This window comes from Salvia splendens, chromosome 9 (assembly GCF_004379255.2).
Source record: "Salvia splendens isolate huo1 chromosome 9, SspV2, whole genome shotgun sequence".
NCBI lineage: Eukaryota > Viridiplantae > Streptophyta > Magnoliopsida > Lamiales > Lamiaceae > Salvia > Salvia splendens.
In genome coordinates this window covers 8,072,808-8,091,898 of record NC_056040.1, presented here as the reverse complement: position 1 = coordinate 8,091,898, position 19,091 = coordinate 8,072,808, and the positions used below count along the sequence as shown (strand labels likewise).

At 36.7% G+C, this 19,091-nt stretch overlaps 3 protein-coding genes across 3 annotated transcripts; 2 read left to right on the top strand and 1 right to left on the bottom strand.

Moving 5' to 3' along the window:
- Nucleotides 1-7,114: 7,114 nt before the first annotated feature.
- Nucleotides 7,115-8,928, top strand: LOC121749092. The gene is made up of 5 exons (XM_042143699.1): nucleotides 7,115-7,300; nucleotides 7,342-7,621; nucleotides 7,708-7,803; nucleotides 8,050-8,801; nucleotides 8,902-8,928. Exons 1-5 carry the CDS (start codon nucleotides 7,115-7,117, stop codon nucleotides 8,926-8,928), a joined length of 1,341 nt encoding a protein of 446 aa, XP_041999633.1.
- Nucleotides 8,929-9,758: 830 nt separating this feature from the next.
- Nucleotides 9,759-11,195, bottom strand: LOC121749650 (probable 6-phosphogluconolactonase 4, chloroplastic). Its single transcript, XM_042144233.1, has 3 exons — nucleotides 10,930-11,195; nucleotides 10,678-10,813; nucleotides 9,759-10,404 (listed from the first exon to the last, which is right to left on the bottom strand). The coding sequence occupies exons 1-3, from the start codon at nucleotides 11,187-11,189 to the stop codon at nucleotides 9,940-9,942; spliced, it is 861 nt and encodes a 286-aa protein (XP_042000167.1). The 5' UTR covers nucleotides 11,190-11,195; the 3' UTR covers nucleotides 9,759-9,939.
- A 2,681-nt stretch (nucleotides 11,196-13,876) lies between these two features.
- LOC121746499 (ubiquitin-60S ribosomal protein L40) lies at nucleotides 13,877-15,397 on the top strand. The gene is made up of 5 exons (XM_042140360.1): nucleotides 13,877-14,037; nucleotides 14,178-14,264; nucleotides 14,348-14,450; nucleotides 15,050-15,116; nucleotides 15,209-15,397. The coding sequence occupies exons 1-5, from the start codon at nucleotides 13,935-13,937 to the stop codon at nucleotides 15,233-15,235; spliced, it is 387 nt and encodes a 128-aa protein (XP_041996294.1). The 5' UTR covers nucleotides 13,877-13,934; the 3' UTR covers nucleotides 15,236-15,397.
- The last annotated feature ends 3,694 nt before the right edge of the window (nucleotides 15,398-19,091 follow it).

The window sequence follows — 19,091 nt, the reverse complement described above, 5'->3', positions numbered from 1 at the left end:
CTTCCTTTTCCACGAGTAGCAATCCCTTTTGAGATGCCCAGGTTTCTTGCAGTAATGACAGCTTCGCTTCTCCTCATTTTGCTTCTGATACTTAGGCTTTTGATTCTGATTGAATTTCTTTTTCTTGCCTTTGAAAGTCTTTACATTCAAGGCTTGACTGCCACTTCCTTCATTTGTTGTCGAAGAGTTCTTTTCCAGCTCCTTTGATCGAAGAGCACACTGAACTTCTTCATATGTGATGCCAGATTCTGCATTCCGGCCAATCAGCATTGCATCTTTAAGATGCTGGAATGTTTTGGGAAGAGCATTCAAGAGCAAGATGGCCTTGTCTTCATTCTTCATGGGGCCATCTACATTCTCCAAATCATCCAGATTCTTGCTGAAATCATCAATCTGCTCTGCGAAGGGTCGGTCTTCAAGAATCTTGTATGAAAAGAGGCGCTGCTTCATGTATAGGCGATTAGCAAGCGACTTGGTCATGTACAGCGCTTCGAGCTTCGTCCATACCCCATGCGCTGTGGTTTCCTTCGCAACCTCGCGCAACACCTTGTCCGTGAGATTGAGAATAATGGCGCTATGGGCTTTCTTGGCAATCTCAGCCTTCTTCCTCACGCTCTTCTCATCGAGATCTTCTTTTTCTTTCCCCTTCGGATCAATTGGCTCGATTGCTTCATCGAGCCCTTGCTGGATCAACAGAGCCTTCATCTTGATCTGCCACAGACCAAAGTCATTCTTCCCCGAGAATTTCTCCGCTTCGAACCTCGTCGTCGCCATCGATATCAACTCCGATTGCGCTTCCCACAGACGGCGCCACTTGTTATGAAAGTATGCAAAAGTTCGATGATGACAACCATGCGAAAAAGAAAGAACACTAGAGTTTTACGTGGTTCGATCGTAAGATCTACGTCCACGGCCAAAGGCAATATGATTCAGTATATTGAGAAATATGCAGAGATTTACAATCACTCAAGAACTCTCTCCAAGAACTCAACACCTCTAATCTAATTCTAAACCAAGAACTAATCAAGTGATAGTTTGGAGACTCTTTTCTTGAATATCGAAGTAGCTGATTAACTATTTCAGATGCAGCCTTCGTCTGCTTTATATCAGTCCCTTCATCCTCCAACGGCTCTCTTGAGATGTTAGTTATCAAACCAGTTATAACTGTTCCAACGGCTACTTCCCGTTTCTTGGTTTGCATCAACATGCCGAAGTGCTGCATGATGCCGAGCTCAGTAAAATGCCGAGCTCAATGAAATGCCGGACTCAATAAAACGCCGAGCTCAATAAAACGCCGAGCTCACCGAGCTCAATAAAACGCCGAGCTCACCGAGCTCAATAAAAACGCCGAGCTCAATAAAACACCGAGCTCAATAATATCTTGAACGAGCTCAACCTCTAACAAATCTGCAGCTGTTGAGAATGACATTGATTTTAGCTTGCTGCATCCAACGGTGATTGTGAGATTATACTCCAACAGTGTTAGTACTAAATTCTAGTCTTCCAAGTTTTTAGTTTATTTTTTGGATAAGTCTCCGACTTTCCATGAATTCAAATCCATCATGTGTAAATAATGAAATCGGAAAATTCAAGAAACTCCTACACTATTAAGTTAACACTATTTGTGCTACCGAAAATTGATTGCAATTGCTTAAACGAAAGGAATAAACAAACAATTTCATAGCAAAAAATGAGTTTTGAGAGAAGAAGAAGAATAGATACGCTAAAAAATTATTTCTCTATCAACATTTTTTTCTGCATTCACTCTTGCATGCGTATTCATTGTATCAAAGGAGGGAAACTGATTAGATAGTAGCCAACTAAGTCTTGATTTATTCCCTTCAAAACATACCAAAACTATGGGTTTTTTTTCAAAATAAAAAACAACGGGAAAAATATAAGTTGAAAATGATATTGTGTGGGAGAGATGTGTCGCAATATATGTCTGCATTTTAGTGGTTCGACAAGTGTTTGCTAGAACTAATTAGATCTAATCTAGTAATAAAATAGACCCATTATTTTTTTGGAATTATGAATTTATGCAATATGGCCAAACATCATGAATGATGACAATTTAACTAATTATGTATTGTGGTGGATCAACATCTTAAAAGGCCAGAAATGTGGGAATAGTTTAAGCTGTCATGAATATAATTGTGATTTTGCATAATTCCTGTTTTATAATCATTAAAATACATACTAATTGATACACAATCATTGGATTTTGATTCAATGAACGATATGTTTAAGATTGTATTAAAATAGTAGGGCCAAAATATAATCACTTTTCAACATGCACTAAAAACAGTTATGCTATAAGTATGTCTCAAAAATCAGAATACATTAGAACTAGTGAGGTTAGTAGTAAATTTTGGATAAGAAAAATTAATCAAAATGTATATAGAAATGATAAAATAAAATAAGAACGATGTTGATATAAAATATACTTTTGAGTGGGTACTGGGTAGTTTAGGTTATAAATCCAACATTTATTTGAATAATGACATTAAAGAAAGTTGACCATTCACACACCATGTGAGCAACACGTGGCAGATGATATGCGTTCAACTTCAGAAGAATATTGGGACGGTGGATAGTACTGTATTTTGAAGGGAGAAATTGAAGTGAAACATATGATGTTAATAATAATTTGCTTTCAAAAAATAAGCCTATGCAATATAAAATTATAAATAGATAAAATAGACGAGAAGAATGAGTATTAATATCTTCTTGGTCCGGTACAAATTTCAGCGCATAGATTCATAGTATGTATCGCCATGATGTAATATTTCCAGCGCATCAAACTTGAATGGAGACCAATGCAATGAATATAAGAGTACGTATTTAAGCACGTTTTTTATATTCTTATTAAAATTTAAAAACTACTCCCTCTTTTATAACCATCTGCACCGTGATTGATATATTAAAATGCAAAAAATTTGGGACACAAAGTGATATTTAGGCCATTCAAAATGCTGTCCCTTAACCGTCCCTTAAATTACTATTCGCGGGCCCCACTGTACTTTTTTACTCCATCCCTTAACTAAAGGACGAAACCTGCAACCCTCCGTCCCTTAACCGTCCCTTAAATTACTATTCATTCAATTTCATTTTTTATTTTTATTTCCAACCAAATTCAATTAAAAAAACACACTTCATTAAAAATAAAATTACAACATAAAATAAAAATACAACTTCAAATTTAAAAAAAAAAAAAACAAAATTAAAATCCTAAAAAAATAAAAATGACATAATTTTTTATGGTGGATTAATTTGTGGGAATGATTTGATATTTATAGAAGTGATTGGAGGCTTAAAAAAATAAAAAAATAAAAAATTGCAAAAAACGCCTATAAACGGCTAGTATATTTTTTGGGATTTTTTTTAATTTTTGAATATTTCCTGATTTTTTTTAAAAAAAAACAATTTTCAGATAAAAACGACTTCCACTCGCGGGCGTCACGGACGAACCGGAGCTCGCCACGTCGCCAACGCGCGTGGCGAGACGTCTCGCGAGCTGTCCCTCCGGGACGGGATGGAGACGGAAGGCTGCAACGCCGTCCCTTAACCGTTCCGTCACTCCGGGATGAGATAAGTGACGGGTAAGGGACGCGTTGCGAAAGGCCTTAGACCATCTCTTAATGATACACTAAAATTTATGTCATCTGCAAAGCTGTCTCTTATCCGTCCCTTAACCGTCTCTTAAATTACTATTCTTGGGCCCCACTGTACTTTTTCACTACATCTCTTAACTAAGGGACGGAACCTGCAACCCTCCATCTCTTATTCGTCCCTTAACCGTCTCTTAAATTACTATTCATTCAATTTCATTTTTATTTTTATTTCCAACAAATTCAATTAATAAAAACACACTTCATTAAATAAAATAAAATTATAACATAAAATAAAAATACAACTTAAAATTCAAAAAATAAAAAAAAACACATAATTAAAATTTTAAAAAAATAAAAATTACATAATTTAAAATACAATTTTATAGAAAATAAAAAAAACTACTCCGTCGGCGAATCATCCCCCGAAGGCGGTGGAGGTACACTGAAGCCACCTGGAGGCAGAATACCAAGTTGTCTTGCCATAAACTCAATTCCGGCAAGATAGGCTTGGTATTGGGGAGGCGTCATGCGGGAAGTGTCTGCCATTGTGGCGGTCATGTACATGGACATTAGGGAGTTCGAGGGTGCCCCCGAGCCCGAGCCCACCTGGCTTGATTCGGCTCGGCCTCTCCTCCCTCTAGTCGCATTCGCCGCATTTCTCCCTTGCGGCCGACGGTGCCCACGGGAGGACCCCCGACATCGTCTGTCGTGCCCTCAACCTCCTGCGAGGCAAACTCTTGTGTGGCGCTGCCCGAACCGCCCTCACTAGACGAGTATTGGCCACCCGTCGTGTGCTTCGTGCACTTCGAGGTCGAGCCCGAGCTGGACCGGACACCGCCAGCCCGCCTTTCCTCGTCTTTGATGACCTCCCAAACATCGACATGTATGAATTATTTGTCGGTGTCGTCGAAGTAGACTCGCAAAGCCGACCTCAGAATGTCGGCTCCCGTGGCTCCGCTTTGGTAATGGGTCGCTTCACTCTTGTAGATGGCGCGGAATTTTTTGACCTCTCTGTCGACTCGTTCAAAGTGAGCGCGGAGCATCTTAAATGTGCGGCGGCGGGACCCCTTCGGCTTAATCTCGTGGTAGGCCTCGGTGACCTTTTCCCAGAAGCACTTCCGGGATTGTTGATTCCCGACGATGGGATCGTACGAGACGCTGATCCAGGCGTTGTACACAACCAGCGTTTCCTTGGGGCTGTACGGATGCCGGCCTAGATCCCCATCCTCCGCCTCCGCCCTGGAGCTTCCACCGCCTCGACTGTCTCCACTGCCTCGGCCTCCTTCCAGAGTAGGTTCAGCCGAATAATCCTCCCGAATCTGGGATAATCCCTGCGACTACCTCGGGGCGGAGGGACGGGCGTATGCATCCACATCAAAATGGGGTGGTTGGTACCCCTGGCGTCGACGAACCGGAACCACCACCCAGGACATTGTACATGCCCCCCAATCGCCGAACGCGTTGATGTCAAACCCGCCGGAGCCGCCACCGCCAGAGTTTCCGTCGCCGGACATTTTGTGATAAGAGGTTAGATGAAAATTGGAGAGGAAATGAAGATGATTTGAGAAGAATAGATGTGTATTTGTGTGTGAAATGATGATGAATTATGAGTATTTATAGAGTAAAAATATAAAAAAAAAAAGAAAAAATGGTAATTATAACGGTAATATTATCGTTTTTTGATTTTTTTATATGTTCCTTGTGTCTCATTCTTTTCATAATCATCTTTTCGGCCTAATGTTATATGTTCATTCTTTAGTTTACCTTATACTCTCTGGAAGTATCTGCATTATAGATCTAATGTTGCTCTTCTGTTTAGTTTTTTTAGATGACTTTGTACTCTCTGGATGTAGCTATTTTTTAGTTTATTTTAGTGTAACTTACATGGTTATACTCTATGTTTATACACTGTTGAAGTAGTTGTTGTATAGTATTGTTTAACTGACCTCTTTGGAAGCTTTATTTTCTGCAACACTTCTTGGATGTCATTATTCAGTATTGTATAACTGCTCATTATATGGTATAATGGGTACATGCAAAAGAAGTTATTTAGAATATGCCTCTATACAATATCTGTCTCTTTAATACCAGTTTTCTAACCAGTGGGTAATTCTACTATTAATCAGTTTTTCAGCCTAATCTTATATTCAGTTTCTTTAGTTATTTATGGTTTTCTGTTACTGTAAATCTACTTTACTACATTACTGCTCATACTCTTTTGAAGTATCTTCAATTTAGTTTTGTGTAACTGACCTCTTTGGAAGTTTTGGAGACTCCTACACTTCTTGGGTGTAACTTACATGGTTATACTCTATGTTTATACACTGTTAAAGTAGTTGTTGTATAGTATTGTTTAACTGACCTCTTTGGAAGCTTTATTTTCTGCAACACTTTTTGGATGTCATTATTCAGTATTATATAACGGCTCATTATACGGTATAATGGGTACCTGCAAAAGAAGTTATTTAGAATATGCCTCTATACAATATCTGTCTCTTTAATACCAGTTTTCTAACCAGTGGGTAATTCTACTATTAATCAGTTTTTCAGCCTAATCTTATATTCAGTTTCTTTAGTTATTTATGGTTTTCTGTTACTGTAAATCTACTTTACTACATTACTGCTCATACTCTTTTGAAGTATCTTCAGTTTAGTTTTGTGTAACTGACCTCTTTGGAAGTTTTGGAGACTCCTACACTTCTTGAGTGTAACTTACATGGTTATACTCTATGTTTATACACTGTTGAAGTAGCTGTTGTATAGTATTGTTTAACTGACCTCTTTGGAAGCTTTATTTTCTGCAACACTTCTTGGATGTCATTATTCAGTATTGTATAACTGCTCATTATACGGTATAATGGGTACCTGCAAAAGAGGTTATTTAGAATAACACAGACACACATAAGGGAAAACACAGAAAACAAAACAACACATAGATGTATAAACTGGTTTAACTTCTAGCAGCCGCCCCCACAAGTTTAAGGTCAATCTAATCGTCTACAGTCTCAGATTCCTTCCCCTCACTTCTTCTATCGGGTCAGTTTGTCAGTTCGTCAAGACCGTCTCTACTTTCACTAAGTTGTTGGATTCACTTGGTCACTCATTCCTCACCAGAAATGTTAGGACCATTCACTCATTCATTTTTGCTATACCACTGATGCCTTGAGTTCTACTGACACAGGAAAAGTTCCTTAAGGTCTTTGCATTTGGTTGTAACGGGCCAGGGGATTGTAGTGTAAGTAGGTGGGAATCCTAAGGGGTCTAAGTTCTGTATTTGCAAGTTAAAGCATATGAAGGACATGTGAACTCAGGGACAAAAAGATGGAAACAACCTCCCTTGTTACAATCTAAACTTCCCAACTTGGAGTTGTTCCCTGGCCATTTTGGCCCTATTCCTCTATCCCTTTCATCTACCGGGTCAGGTTACAAAATTTTCCTGCCCTGAAATTCCTGTTCCATTGATTGATCCTTATTATTATGAGTGTGTTAAAGAACCTATGATGCATGGCCCATGTGGTGTTGTTCGAAAATCATCCCCTTGCATGCGTGATGGACGTTGCACTAAGTATTATCCCAAGAAATTTGTTGATGATACAATCGTTGATGATGATGGTTATCCAATTGATGGTCATTGGCAACCTAGAAAACAATGTTATTATGTTGGGAGCTACATGCTCCTGGTTCTGGTGATATGTATTACTTGAGATGTTTATTGAATGTCGTTAAGGGAGCTACATGCTATGAGGATCTTAGGTTTGTTAATGGTGTTCAGTATGATACATTTAGAGATGCGTGCTTCGCTTTAGGATTGTTGGATGATGATAAGGAGTATATTGACGGAATTCTTGAGGCTTCTTTTTGGTTATCTGCCCATTCACTAAGATTGGTATTTGTAAGTCTGTTGTCATCAGAATCTGTTTCTCGACCGGATGTTTTATGGCAAAAGTGTTGGAAACATTTATCCGATGATGTTGTTTATAACCAAAGAAAATTAAGGAATCAGCCAGGTAATTTTTAACTAAAATTTAAAAAGTTTTTTTTATTAAATATTTTTTATGTCAGCCTAATGACATAAATAATTTTATTACTCCAGGTTTGGTGCTGGGTGATGATGAAATTCAGAATTTTGTGTTTGCTGATATTGAGAAATTGTTATTGAACGTTGGTAAAAGTTTGTGTAATTACCATGGTATGTCGTATCCAGAATCGCAGTATTTTGAAACATCTCAGAATACATTGATTAGCGATTAGTTGTGTTATGATCATGAAGCTTTAGGAAGAGCACACTTAGAATTTATTTCAAAGTTCACGAATGAGCAACTTCATGTTCATGATTTGATAATGTCGTCTGTGAATTCGACTAAAGGAAGAATGTTTTTTGTTTATGGTTATGGTGGTACTGGAAAAACATTCATCTGGAGGTCTTTGTGAGCAGGTATTCGTTCGAAGGGAGGTATTGTATTAAATGTGGCGTCCAGCGGCATAGCCTTTTTATTGTTACCTGGAGGTAGAACTGTCTGCTCACGCTTTAAGATTCCTATCAATGTTAATGAAGATTCTATGTGCAATATCAAACAAGGATCGGATCTTGATGAGATTATCATAAGGTCGAAACTTATCATATGGGATGAAGCTCCGATGATTCATAAACATTGCATAGAGGCCGTTGATAGGGCTTTGAGAGATATTCTTCGCGTGTGCATTGAGTCAAGTATGAACAAACCGTTTGGTGGAAAAACTATAGTTTTTTGTGGTGATTTTAGACAAATTTTACCTGTTGTTCCTAAAGGGAGTCGACAGAATGTTATAAATGCCACCATTAACTCTTCATATCTTTGGAGAAATTGTACAATGTTGATGTTGATCAGGAACATGAGACTGTTGAGTGTCGAATCTTCTGTTGAAGCTTCTAAGTTGAAGGAATTTTCATCTTGGGTTGCTTCTATAGGTGATGGAGTTGTTGGTGGTCCGAATGATGGTGAAGTCGTAATTGATCTTCCCTCTAACATTGTTTTGTCTAATATTGGAGATCCTCTAAAAACCATTGTTGAGAACATATACCCTTCTTATATGGATCCTAAAGAGTTGAGCAATTGTTTGCATGATCGGGCTATACTTGCTCCTACGCTTGATGTTGTTGATGAGGTTAATCAGTTCATGATTTCGTTGGATCAGTCTCAAGGTCGGGTATATTTGAGCTCTGAGAGCATTTCAAATTCAGATTCCACATCGAATGGTTCTGCTGAGATACATTCAGTTGAATTTTTTAATAATTTGAAATGTTCAGGTACCTCTAATCATGTATCGATGTTGAAAGTTGGAACTCCTGTGATATTGTTAAGAAACATAGATCATTCCAATGGTTTGTGTAATGGGACCAGATTGATAATTACTCGTTTAAGTGATTATGTTTTGAAGGCCCGTGTTTTGGGGGGTCATAATGTTGGTGATAAGGTTTTGATTCCGCGAATGTCATTGATACCGTCTGATCCAAGACTACCTTTCAAATTCCAACGACGCCAATTTCCTTTGGATGTGTCATATGCAATGACCATTAACAAAAGTCAAGGCCAATCTTTGTCCCATGTTGGATTTTTTTAAAAAAACCGGTCTTCTGTCATGGACAACTTTATGTTGCTATATCTAGAGTCACAAGTCGTGAATGTTTGAAGATTTTAGTAGTTGGGTATGAGAATGATAGTAGAAGTGATTCTACTCTTAATGTTGTTTACAAAAAAGTCTTTCAAAATGTATTAATTACTTGTATCAGAAGATGTTTATAATGTTGTTGTTCAGAAGATGTATGAATTCTATGTTTTGTTGATCGAATTTATATTGAACTATTTATTTTGAATTTAATTTTATTTATTTACTTTAGTATTTAGTATTTCTCAATCTTTTTGTTTGTATATCCTATTCTATTTATATTTATTTCTCTCATGTCCTTACGTTACAATGGATTAATAGATTGATAGATATAGAAGTAGAATAATATTTTTTAAATCTTTATAATCTTATATATACAATATTTAAATAGTTTCTATTCTGGATTTACAATAATTTTTTATATTTCTTCTATATATTCTTTATTTTGATTTAATTCGTTTTAAATATAGTAGATTGAAAAGAGAAAGCACAAGCATCTAGCATTTGAAATGAGTAAGTAGTGCTATCATTTAGTTAAGCAGCATTTATAAGTGCAGACACAACATAATCTGCTACAACAAGAAGTCCACAATACACACTTTATATCCTCCCCTTTATTCATAAAAGATGCACACACTCTATATATGCTCATCTTCATTCATAAAAGATGCACACAGATTCACAGTTTCGAAGCAGCATCTTTGTCGAGGAACCACGTGAGCTCCCCTTCAGCCGAGACCTCAGCTGCAGGCAGCAGAGGCGAGCCCTGATGAGGATGCAACACTGCCTTCGTGGTATTAGCAAGCTCGGCCCCAGTGACCACCATTGCGATCTCTGCAGCCGCGTTTATGACCGGGAATGTGAAGGTGATCCGCGGTGGAGGTGGTTTGGGGGAGTCAGTGATGAAGGTGACCCAACGCTTCTTCTCATAGCGTTGCTGGCGTGTAGGGAACAGAGACGCTATGTGCCCATCCGGCCCCATCCCGAGCAGCATTAGGTCGAATTTGGGGAAGCCCGTGGCGCTTGAAACGCGTATGACCTTGCTTGAAACCAGGCGTCTCAGGCGCTCCTCATAGTCGTCTGCTGCACCCTCCGGGGACAGCTTATCGTTGATGGCATAGATGTTGCCCGGAGGAATAGGTACCTGCAATTGTTTCGATATGGAGATTTAAATCACTGAACAACGTAACTCAGTTGGTAAGATGTTTCGCCTAACCAATAGATCAAGGATTCAAGTCATTAAAACGTGAACCAGAATCACCACATCAGGATTTCAGATGCAGAATTGCCACTTCTTGAACACCAATTCTACTATTGAGAATCTGAAATTCTTGATTTTTTTAACAAGTTTTAAATCAATATATGAATCTACGATTTCACATATACAAAAAAAATGATCTTGAAAATTCGATTGTACCTTTGAAAGAAAACCACGCGAAGCAAGCAGAAAATTGCTGTCTTCAGAATCAAGAGGAACGACTCTCTCATCAACCCAAAATATCAACCATTTCGACCAATCAACAGATTCCTTATACGGAGATTCCACCAGCTTCCTACATAATACAAAAAATCAATCAAACTAAATTGCAACACAGCCTGATAAAATTACTCAACAAATTCTCACACAGTCATTTTCGCAAACAGTTTGTGCGCGCCAACGAAGTATTACCTGAGCGTGTCGATCAGAGAGCCGCCGGAGAGGACGACGGAGAAGGAGCCCTTTTCTTTGACGAACTTCGCAGAGAGATCGGCGGTGTACTTGGCCAGAGCGACGGCAACGTCGCACTCGGATTCGAATTTCAGCACTTCGGTTTTGCCTTTTTGTGGTGTGGCGAAAGCCATTTTGGCATTTGGAGTGATGAGTGAGGCCAAAATGATTAAAATGAATATGGTGATCTGATACATATTGAAATCCATGGCTATGGACATTTAAATCAATAGGCAAACTATTTATAGGCCCAAAGATTCTTCTTCTTAAAGCCTGTTTTAAAAAAATGGCAAATTGTCCTCAATTCAATACAATATTTGGAGTATATTAGATTCAGAAAATTAATGGGATATTGTCCCCTAAAATTCATAAACTTTGGTGAAAATTTGGTATTTCACACAAATTTTAAAATTGATTTAGAATACCTTCAAACTTTGCACTTTGTTTGGTATTTCTCACGGCATGTCTACGTGACTTTTTATCCTACTTGTTATGAACTTAAAAAATAGTTTAAAATATCATAAAATGTATCAAGGTTTTCCACGTAAAATAAGATTTTGATGAAAATATCTTATTTGGGTCAATTTGGGAAATACCAAACAAAGTGCAAAGTTTGTGATATTCTATATCAATTTTAAAGTTCGGGGAAAATACCAAATTTTGACAAAAAATCATGATTTTAGATAACAATATCCCAAAATTAATTGGCCAAATATTTTCTACGCCCAGAGATTATTCTAAATGTCTGTTTTTTAAAAAAATGGGAAATTGTCCTCAATTCAATACAGTACTTAGATTGAGAAAAATGATAAATTTATGAAATAATTGATTATTTTGAAAATTGAGATATTAATAAAAAATTTACTAAATTTTACTATGATTTTTTGGCAATTTGTGTTTTAAAATAAACTCACTTTGTTGCACTGTAATTGAGAGACAATTTTTTTAAAGCAACGATATTCACTGAATTAAGTGTCAGAGAAGAATAAAGTAGATAAGTTGAAATAGTATAAGGTAATAGCAAAAAATAAAATAGATAATATGTAAATATGAAATAAGGTGTAATATGGATAAATAGAAGAAATAAAGCAAAAGGAAATTATCAGCCATTAAATAGCATGTTATTTAATAAAAGAAAAATAAGAAACAATAAAGCAAAGGATATTGTTAGCCATTAAATAGCATATTATTTAATAAATGAAAAATAAGAAAGGAATGAGATAAAACTTAATGTGGATTAATAAATGAAAGAAAAGAAAGAATGAGACTAGATACAATAGGAATTACAAAGAAAATTATTAAGCACGAGATAATATATAATAATAGTAGTAAATTTTATTTTGACAGCCATGAAATATAATGTTATAGGAGTATGAATTAATAAAAACTTACAAAACAAAATTTACATTTTAGTTGATATGAGATTAAATGTATATGGATTAATAAAAAAATTATTTCCATTAAATATATAACATGAAACAAAGTACTAGTTAGCACTTATGTCCCTAATTCTGGGCCCTAGCACTCCATATCATGCAAAAATATTGTAGGAATATAGATTTTGCTTGCAATGCAAAATGTAATATTCTTGCCTAGTGAGTAAGCAAACTTAATCTCTCTCGTACTGATTTTTATTCTTTGATCGAAAGGTGAAAACGAAAAAGCAAATGCCAAAAAAAATTGTATTTTATGTTAAAGTTTAGGATGCGAACTAAACAAATCTTTCAAAAATTCTGGGTATATTGTACCTTGCAAACTTGAACTGTGTCAAACTGTCAATATGAAAAAGTTAAGAATGATACAATTGCAACAGAACACAACAAATGACTGTGTAATTGCAATTATTTGAAAATCATGTCACTAATGTCAGATCTGATTAACTATCGTGTTAACTATAGAAATTAATGAAATGAAAAACATAAATCCAACAATCCAACATGGACACTAGGGGAATGCAAGTGGTATGAATGAGTAACGAGGGATATATATTTAGAGAGGATATGTCATAGAAATTAAAGATGCATCTATAATAATGGTGGTTAGAAACTGCGTCCACTTTTTTTTCCCTTTCCATTTTAGGTAATGGACCCCACACTTCACTAAATTATTGACTCACATTCTACTATAAAAATTATACTATAAAAGTGTGATCTATTTTCCATTGAAATTTTTCACAACTTTCATTCACATTTCTTAAAACTCGTGTCAAATCAAAACCATGACTTTAAATGAGGGACTGTTTCTTAAACCCACGCCAAACTCAACCAAGACTCCTAAGAGCATCTCCAAGGTGAGAGGTAAATGGAGAGGTAAACTAATATAACTACCATATTTACCTTTTTTTTCATGAAAAATCATTCTCCAATGAGAGATGCATTTGAGAAGATATTATACCTTTTTTCTATTTTAAAGCTATATCTTTACCTCCCCATCAATGGAGAGGTAAAATCTTATAACTAGCATATTTGCATTCTTTTCATGAAAAACTCTTCTCTAAGAGGAAAGGTATTTGAGAAGGTATTACACTTTATATTTTTAATGCATTTTGTTCTATTATTTTATTTTTAAAAAATAATTTACCTTTCTATATACCTTTTCCCTTTGCAATGTGTTACTTTTTAGAAGGGTATATTTCACTTTTTAAGAAGGTAAATACGTAATATAGCTTTTCTATATACCTTCTCCCCTTGGAGATGCTCTAATTGCCGAGTGAGGGACGAATACTGCAGGAGAGCATTTAAATTGTGTTTAAAAAAATAAATCGAAACATATTTTTAAATAATTGAAATATAGTATTTCATCAGTGTATAATTGTAGGTAATAAAAATTAGGGCAACTATTAAACGACGTCGTAAGTGGGTCAAAGAAATCCAAAACCCTAAATGGTGCAGATATATAAACAACGCAGCAGCAGTTTGCATCACTCCAAATCTCTTCTGGAGAGCGCCGAAACACGATAAGCAAAAATGCAGATCTTCGTCAAGACACTCACCGGGAAAACCATCACGCTCGAAGTCGAATCGAGCGATACCATTGACAATGTCAAAGCCAAGATTCAGGACAAGGAAGGTACTCCAATTTTTACTTTTTTCCCATTTTTTTCCGGACTTATCGAGTTTCTATGGTGTTCGATGTTAATTTGAAGAAAACGGGGTGTGATGAAATGTTGATGGTAAATTGATGTGATTTCCTTTTGAAATTATGTATAGGAATCCCACCGGATCAGCAGCGATTGATTTTCGCCGGAAAGCAGCTTGAAGATGGCCGAACACTTGCTGATTACAACATACAGAAAGGTAATTCTCTCTCTCCATTTCTAGATTTAGTTATGCTGTTACGCTCTGTATTCTGATTAGCGGGGTGATGAATAATTCGGTAGAGTCAACTCTGCATTTGGTATTGAGGCTTAGGGGAGGTATCATTGAGCCTTCGCTCATGGCATTGGCTAGGAAATACAATCAGGATAAGATGATCTGCCGCAAGTAAGTTTACTCGTTTAGCTAAATTGCTCGATTTGCTATGTTAACATTTAATTCCCTTTACCTTCGTTGATATTGAAGCACACAGTTTGTCGTTTTCATTTGCTTTAGCTATTCAGTATTATGTGAAAGACTATCCATAGATTGTTTAAATTTGGCACTGTCTTGGATTGAAGATAAGAATTATGATGAAACTTACTTGTTACATACTGATTCTAATTTGTGAATGCGTTGTAATTCAATTTAGAGATATGATGTTGAATTTTGTAGATGCTATGCTTGTCTGCGAGCCATTGCGTAAGAAGTTTACTTGTTTAGCTAAATTGCTTGATTTTCTGCTTTATCATAGTTAATTTCCTCTACCTCCATCGATGACCGTCTAGTTTGGTGTAGTGAAGCACACAATTTATGTTGAAATACATTTGCTTTACCTTTTTAGTTTTGTGTGAGAGAGTATGCACAGATTGTTTAAATTCGGCACTGACTTTGATTGAAGGTATGCATCATGAAGAAATTTACTAGTTGCGCAATGATACTAATTTGTAAAATGTGATGTGAATTCGGTCAAGGGATCTGATGTTGAATATGTTATTGTCTTGTAGATGCTATGCTCGTCTTCACCCTCGCGCTGTCAACTGTCGCAAGAAGAAGTGTGGACACAGCAATCAGGTTTGTGGTGATGTATTATTGGCAAATTTATGCTAGTTAGTTGTTCTAATTGACAGTTGATATTGAAATGTTTCAAATTTGTCTTTGTACAGTTGAGGCCTAAGAAGAAGATCAAGTAGACTGCTGGATTCATTGCTTATCTTGTTTCCATTTTGTCTCCTCTACTTTAGTTATTACCAATGAAACTAAACAGTGTTGCTATTTTCTGTTGGAGTTTAGTGGCACTCTGCATTTCATTGATTTGCAGTTTTACATTGTCGAAATGAATTGGTTTTCTCCTACTTTTTGTTGTCACTGCTGTTAAAGATTTAGTTCCTTCTTCACATTGTTTCTTCTTTTGATCTGTGCATGCCTGCTTCATTATTAATTTTCACAGTTTATCAGTTGGTTCTATGTGAGAACTGATGGTCAAGAAATATACTACTAGTATGAATCAAGTTATTTTCTGATTTTCCTCATGACATTGAATTCTAATTGAAATTTCTAGAATGAGAGCCCTCACAATTATTTAGATATTGTTGTTTTTGTGAATTTGTTTGAAATTGGGTTCCTCATTAGAGCATCTCTAACCATTTACACTAAACTCATTTTAGTATAAATGTCACATCGAATATGATTTTACTCTAACTATTTATATTAAACTCAAACTTAAAAAAATATTCTGTATACTATGATTTTTTTAATCACAAAACTTGAAAAAATTTTAGGTTTTGCTTTAGTGTAAATCTAAAGATAGGTATTTTTTTTCTCAAAATTTAAAAATAAGATTGGTTTTTGAGTACTATTGGGGCTAAATACTTATCCCATTTTAGGTTTTAGAGTACCTTTTAAGATGGTCTTAGTTTTCCTGAAAAAGAAAGGATAAGTAAATTTGGAAAGTTTTTTCCTTTCATATTTTGAAAAATTGAGACAAATTAGAATTTGACTATTTTTCATCATTTATTTAATGATTTCTCTATGAAAAAATTGTTAATAATCTTTCTAAATTTGTCTTGCACGGCCATGATTAATCAATCTCCGTCATCTGGTCCGAAGAGACCCAAAATTCAACAAATTTGTCTTCGAAATCAATCCTAAACTATTTCCACTTACTAGGTATTTACTACTGATATATTGGTTATATTATCTAATTTATTTGTGATTTTATTAATTTAAGTTGCTTATTTAAATCTAATTGATCGTTCATATTGAATTCAATGTCTTAAATCGTTTACTATTATTAAATACTACGTCTTTTCACTTAAAAAAAAACCAACAAACTGTAATGCTATCAGATACGCGACTCAATCTTGTTATCACAACGAGATCGATTCCGGAACGAGAAGAACGAATACTTGATATGAAAATGAATAAGCAAAAAAAAACAATTCTTGGAGAGTCAATGGAAATCTTGTGTTTTATTTGTGTGGAAGATTACAAAACTCATGGATGAAAAAATTCTTTTTCTTTTTCCACAGCTCGGCTCTATTTAACTAACACTTATCTAACAACTAGTTCAAACCTAACGGCTTTCATTTAAAGCTAACTAACTAGTCGCATCCGACGACGTGCATCAGTTAATAACAACTGTCAACTCCGAACTCGTTTAAGTTCGGCCAACACCGAGCACCAACACCGAGCACTGAGCACCGAGCTCAACACCGAACATTGAGCTCGGTTAATCCCTGAGCACGACTACAAACTCGACCAATCACCGAGCATGATTGCAGTTCGTCAGATCACTGAACAGCATATCGGTCCCTAATCGCCGAACAGTATATTGGTAACCGAACTGAACTGATTGTGCAGTTTTGCCCCAATCCTCATAACAAATCTCCACCTTGGGACATAACTGGACAATCCATAGATTTCATCCATCTTCCACAATCACTCCAGCTGAATCAGATTCACCAAATCCATGCAATACTTCAACTTAAGTCCGGGCAACACCTTTGTTAGCATATCAGCTGCATTGTGCTCAGTAGCTACCTTTTCAATCTTCACTGAGCCCATTTCAACTTCATCCCTCACAAAATGAAGCTTAACATCCACATGCTTGCTCCTCTCATGGAATGTCTGATGTTTTGACAAACATATGGCACTATTTGAATCACATAATACAGTCACAGCTCCTTGATCAATTCCAAAATCCGAGCAGATTCCTTTCAGCCACATGCTCTCCTTTACGGCCTCAGCCATGGAAATATATTCTGCCTCAGTTGTTGAGAGTGCCACCACAGATTGCAAACTCGACTTCCAACTTACAGCAGCTCCATACATGCAGAAAACATAGCCGGATTGGGACTTCCTTGTGTCAATGTTAGTAGCAAAATCAGAATCACAATATCCCAATAGAGGCTGTGCATCAAAATTCTTACTTCCATCAAACAGTATGCCATAATCCTGAGTACCATTCAGATACCTTAGTATCCATTTTAAAGCATGCCAATGCTCCATACCTGGATCTGCCATGTATCTGCTCACAACACTTATGGCTTGGCTGATGTCTGGCCTTGTACACACCATGGTGTACATGATGCTTCCCACTATGTTTGCATATGGGATTTTATCCATCTCTCTTCTCTGACTATCATCTTTAGGGCACTGATTTACACTGAGCTTAAACTGCTGGCTCAGGGGCACACTCACTGGTTTGCTTTTATCCATCTGAAATTTCTTGATCACATTCCTGATGTAATCTTTCTGAGTTAGCCATATCCTTTTCTTGTCTCTATCCCTTATGATCTCCATTCCAAGGATCTTCTTTGCATCTCCAAGATCCTTCATATCAAATTCAGATTTCAGATCACCTTTCACTAACTCCACCTCTTTCTTATGCTCTGCAGAGATCAGCATATCATCTACATACAATAGTAGATATGCCACAGCAACTCCACCTCTTCTCTTGATGAAGACACAATGATCATACAAAGACTTCTCAAAACCGATCTTATGCATGAACTCATTGAACCTGAGATACCACTGTCTTGAACTTTGTTTTAGACCATACAAGCTTCTTTTCAGCAAACACACCTTTCCTTCATTTCCTGGTTGGACAAAACCAGGAGGCTGCTCCATGTAAATTTTCTCTTCGAGCTCTCCATGAAGAAAGGCTGTTTTGACATCGAGTTGCTGCAATTCCCAATTTCTCTGAGCAACAATGGCAAGTAGAATCCTGATGGAGCTATGCTTTACCACAGGGGAGAATATTTCATTATAATCTACTCCCTCCTTTTGTGTAAAGCCTTTGGCCACCAACCTGGCTTTAAATCTGATTTGATTGTTGTTGAAGGCCTCAATTTTCTTCTTAAAAATCCATTTACAACCAACTGTTTTCTGATCAGTTGGCCTCAACACCAAAATCCATGTGTGATTTTTGTACAAGCTATCAATCTCCTCCTGCATGGCTAATAGCCACTGATCCTTCTCCGGACTCCTTATTGCTTCCTTGTAATTTGAAGGCTCATGATAGTCCATCTCCTCAGCTATGGCCAGTGCATAGTGCATCATATCAAAATCCTGAAATCTGGAAGGGAGCTTGATCCTTCTTCTGGTTCTGTCTCTTGCAACCAGTCTCTGTGGAGTCTTGATGTTACTTTCATGTTCAGAGGATCCACCAACACTGGTTTCTTGTGAATTTCTCACAGTATCTGGTGGACTTCTTACAGCATCAGATGAGGATTCCCTCTGACCCTCCACCTCAAACTCAACAGTCTGAACTTGCTTCATGAAGAAAGGCATTTCAGATTCCCTGAAAATAACATCCCTACTGATGACAACCTTCTTATTCCCTTCCTCACAGCACCATAATCTGTAACCTTTAACTCCAACCTGATAGCCTATCATCACACATCTGAGAGCCCTTGGTTCCAGCTTTCCTTGTTTGATGTGAGCATATGCTCTACACCCAAATGGTCTTAATTTTGAATAGTCTCCATAAGATCCATACCATCTACTATCCGGAGTCTGATTTTCAATGGCAGCAGAGGGGCATTT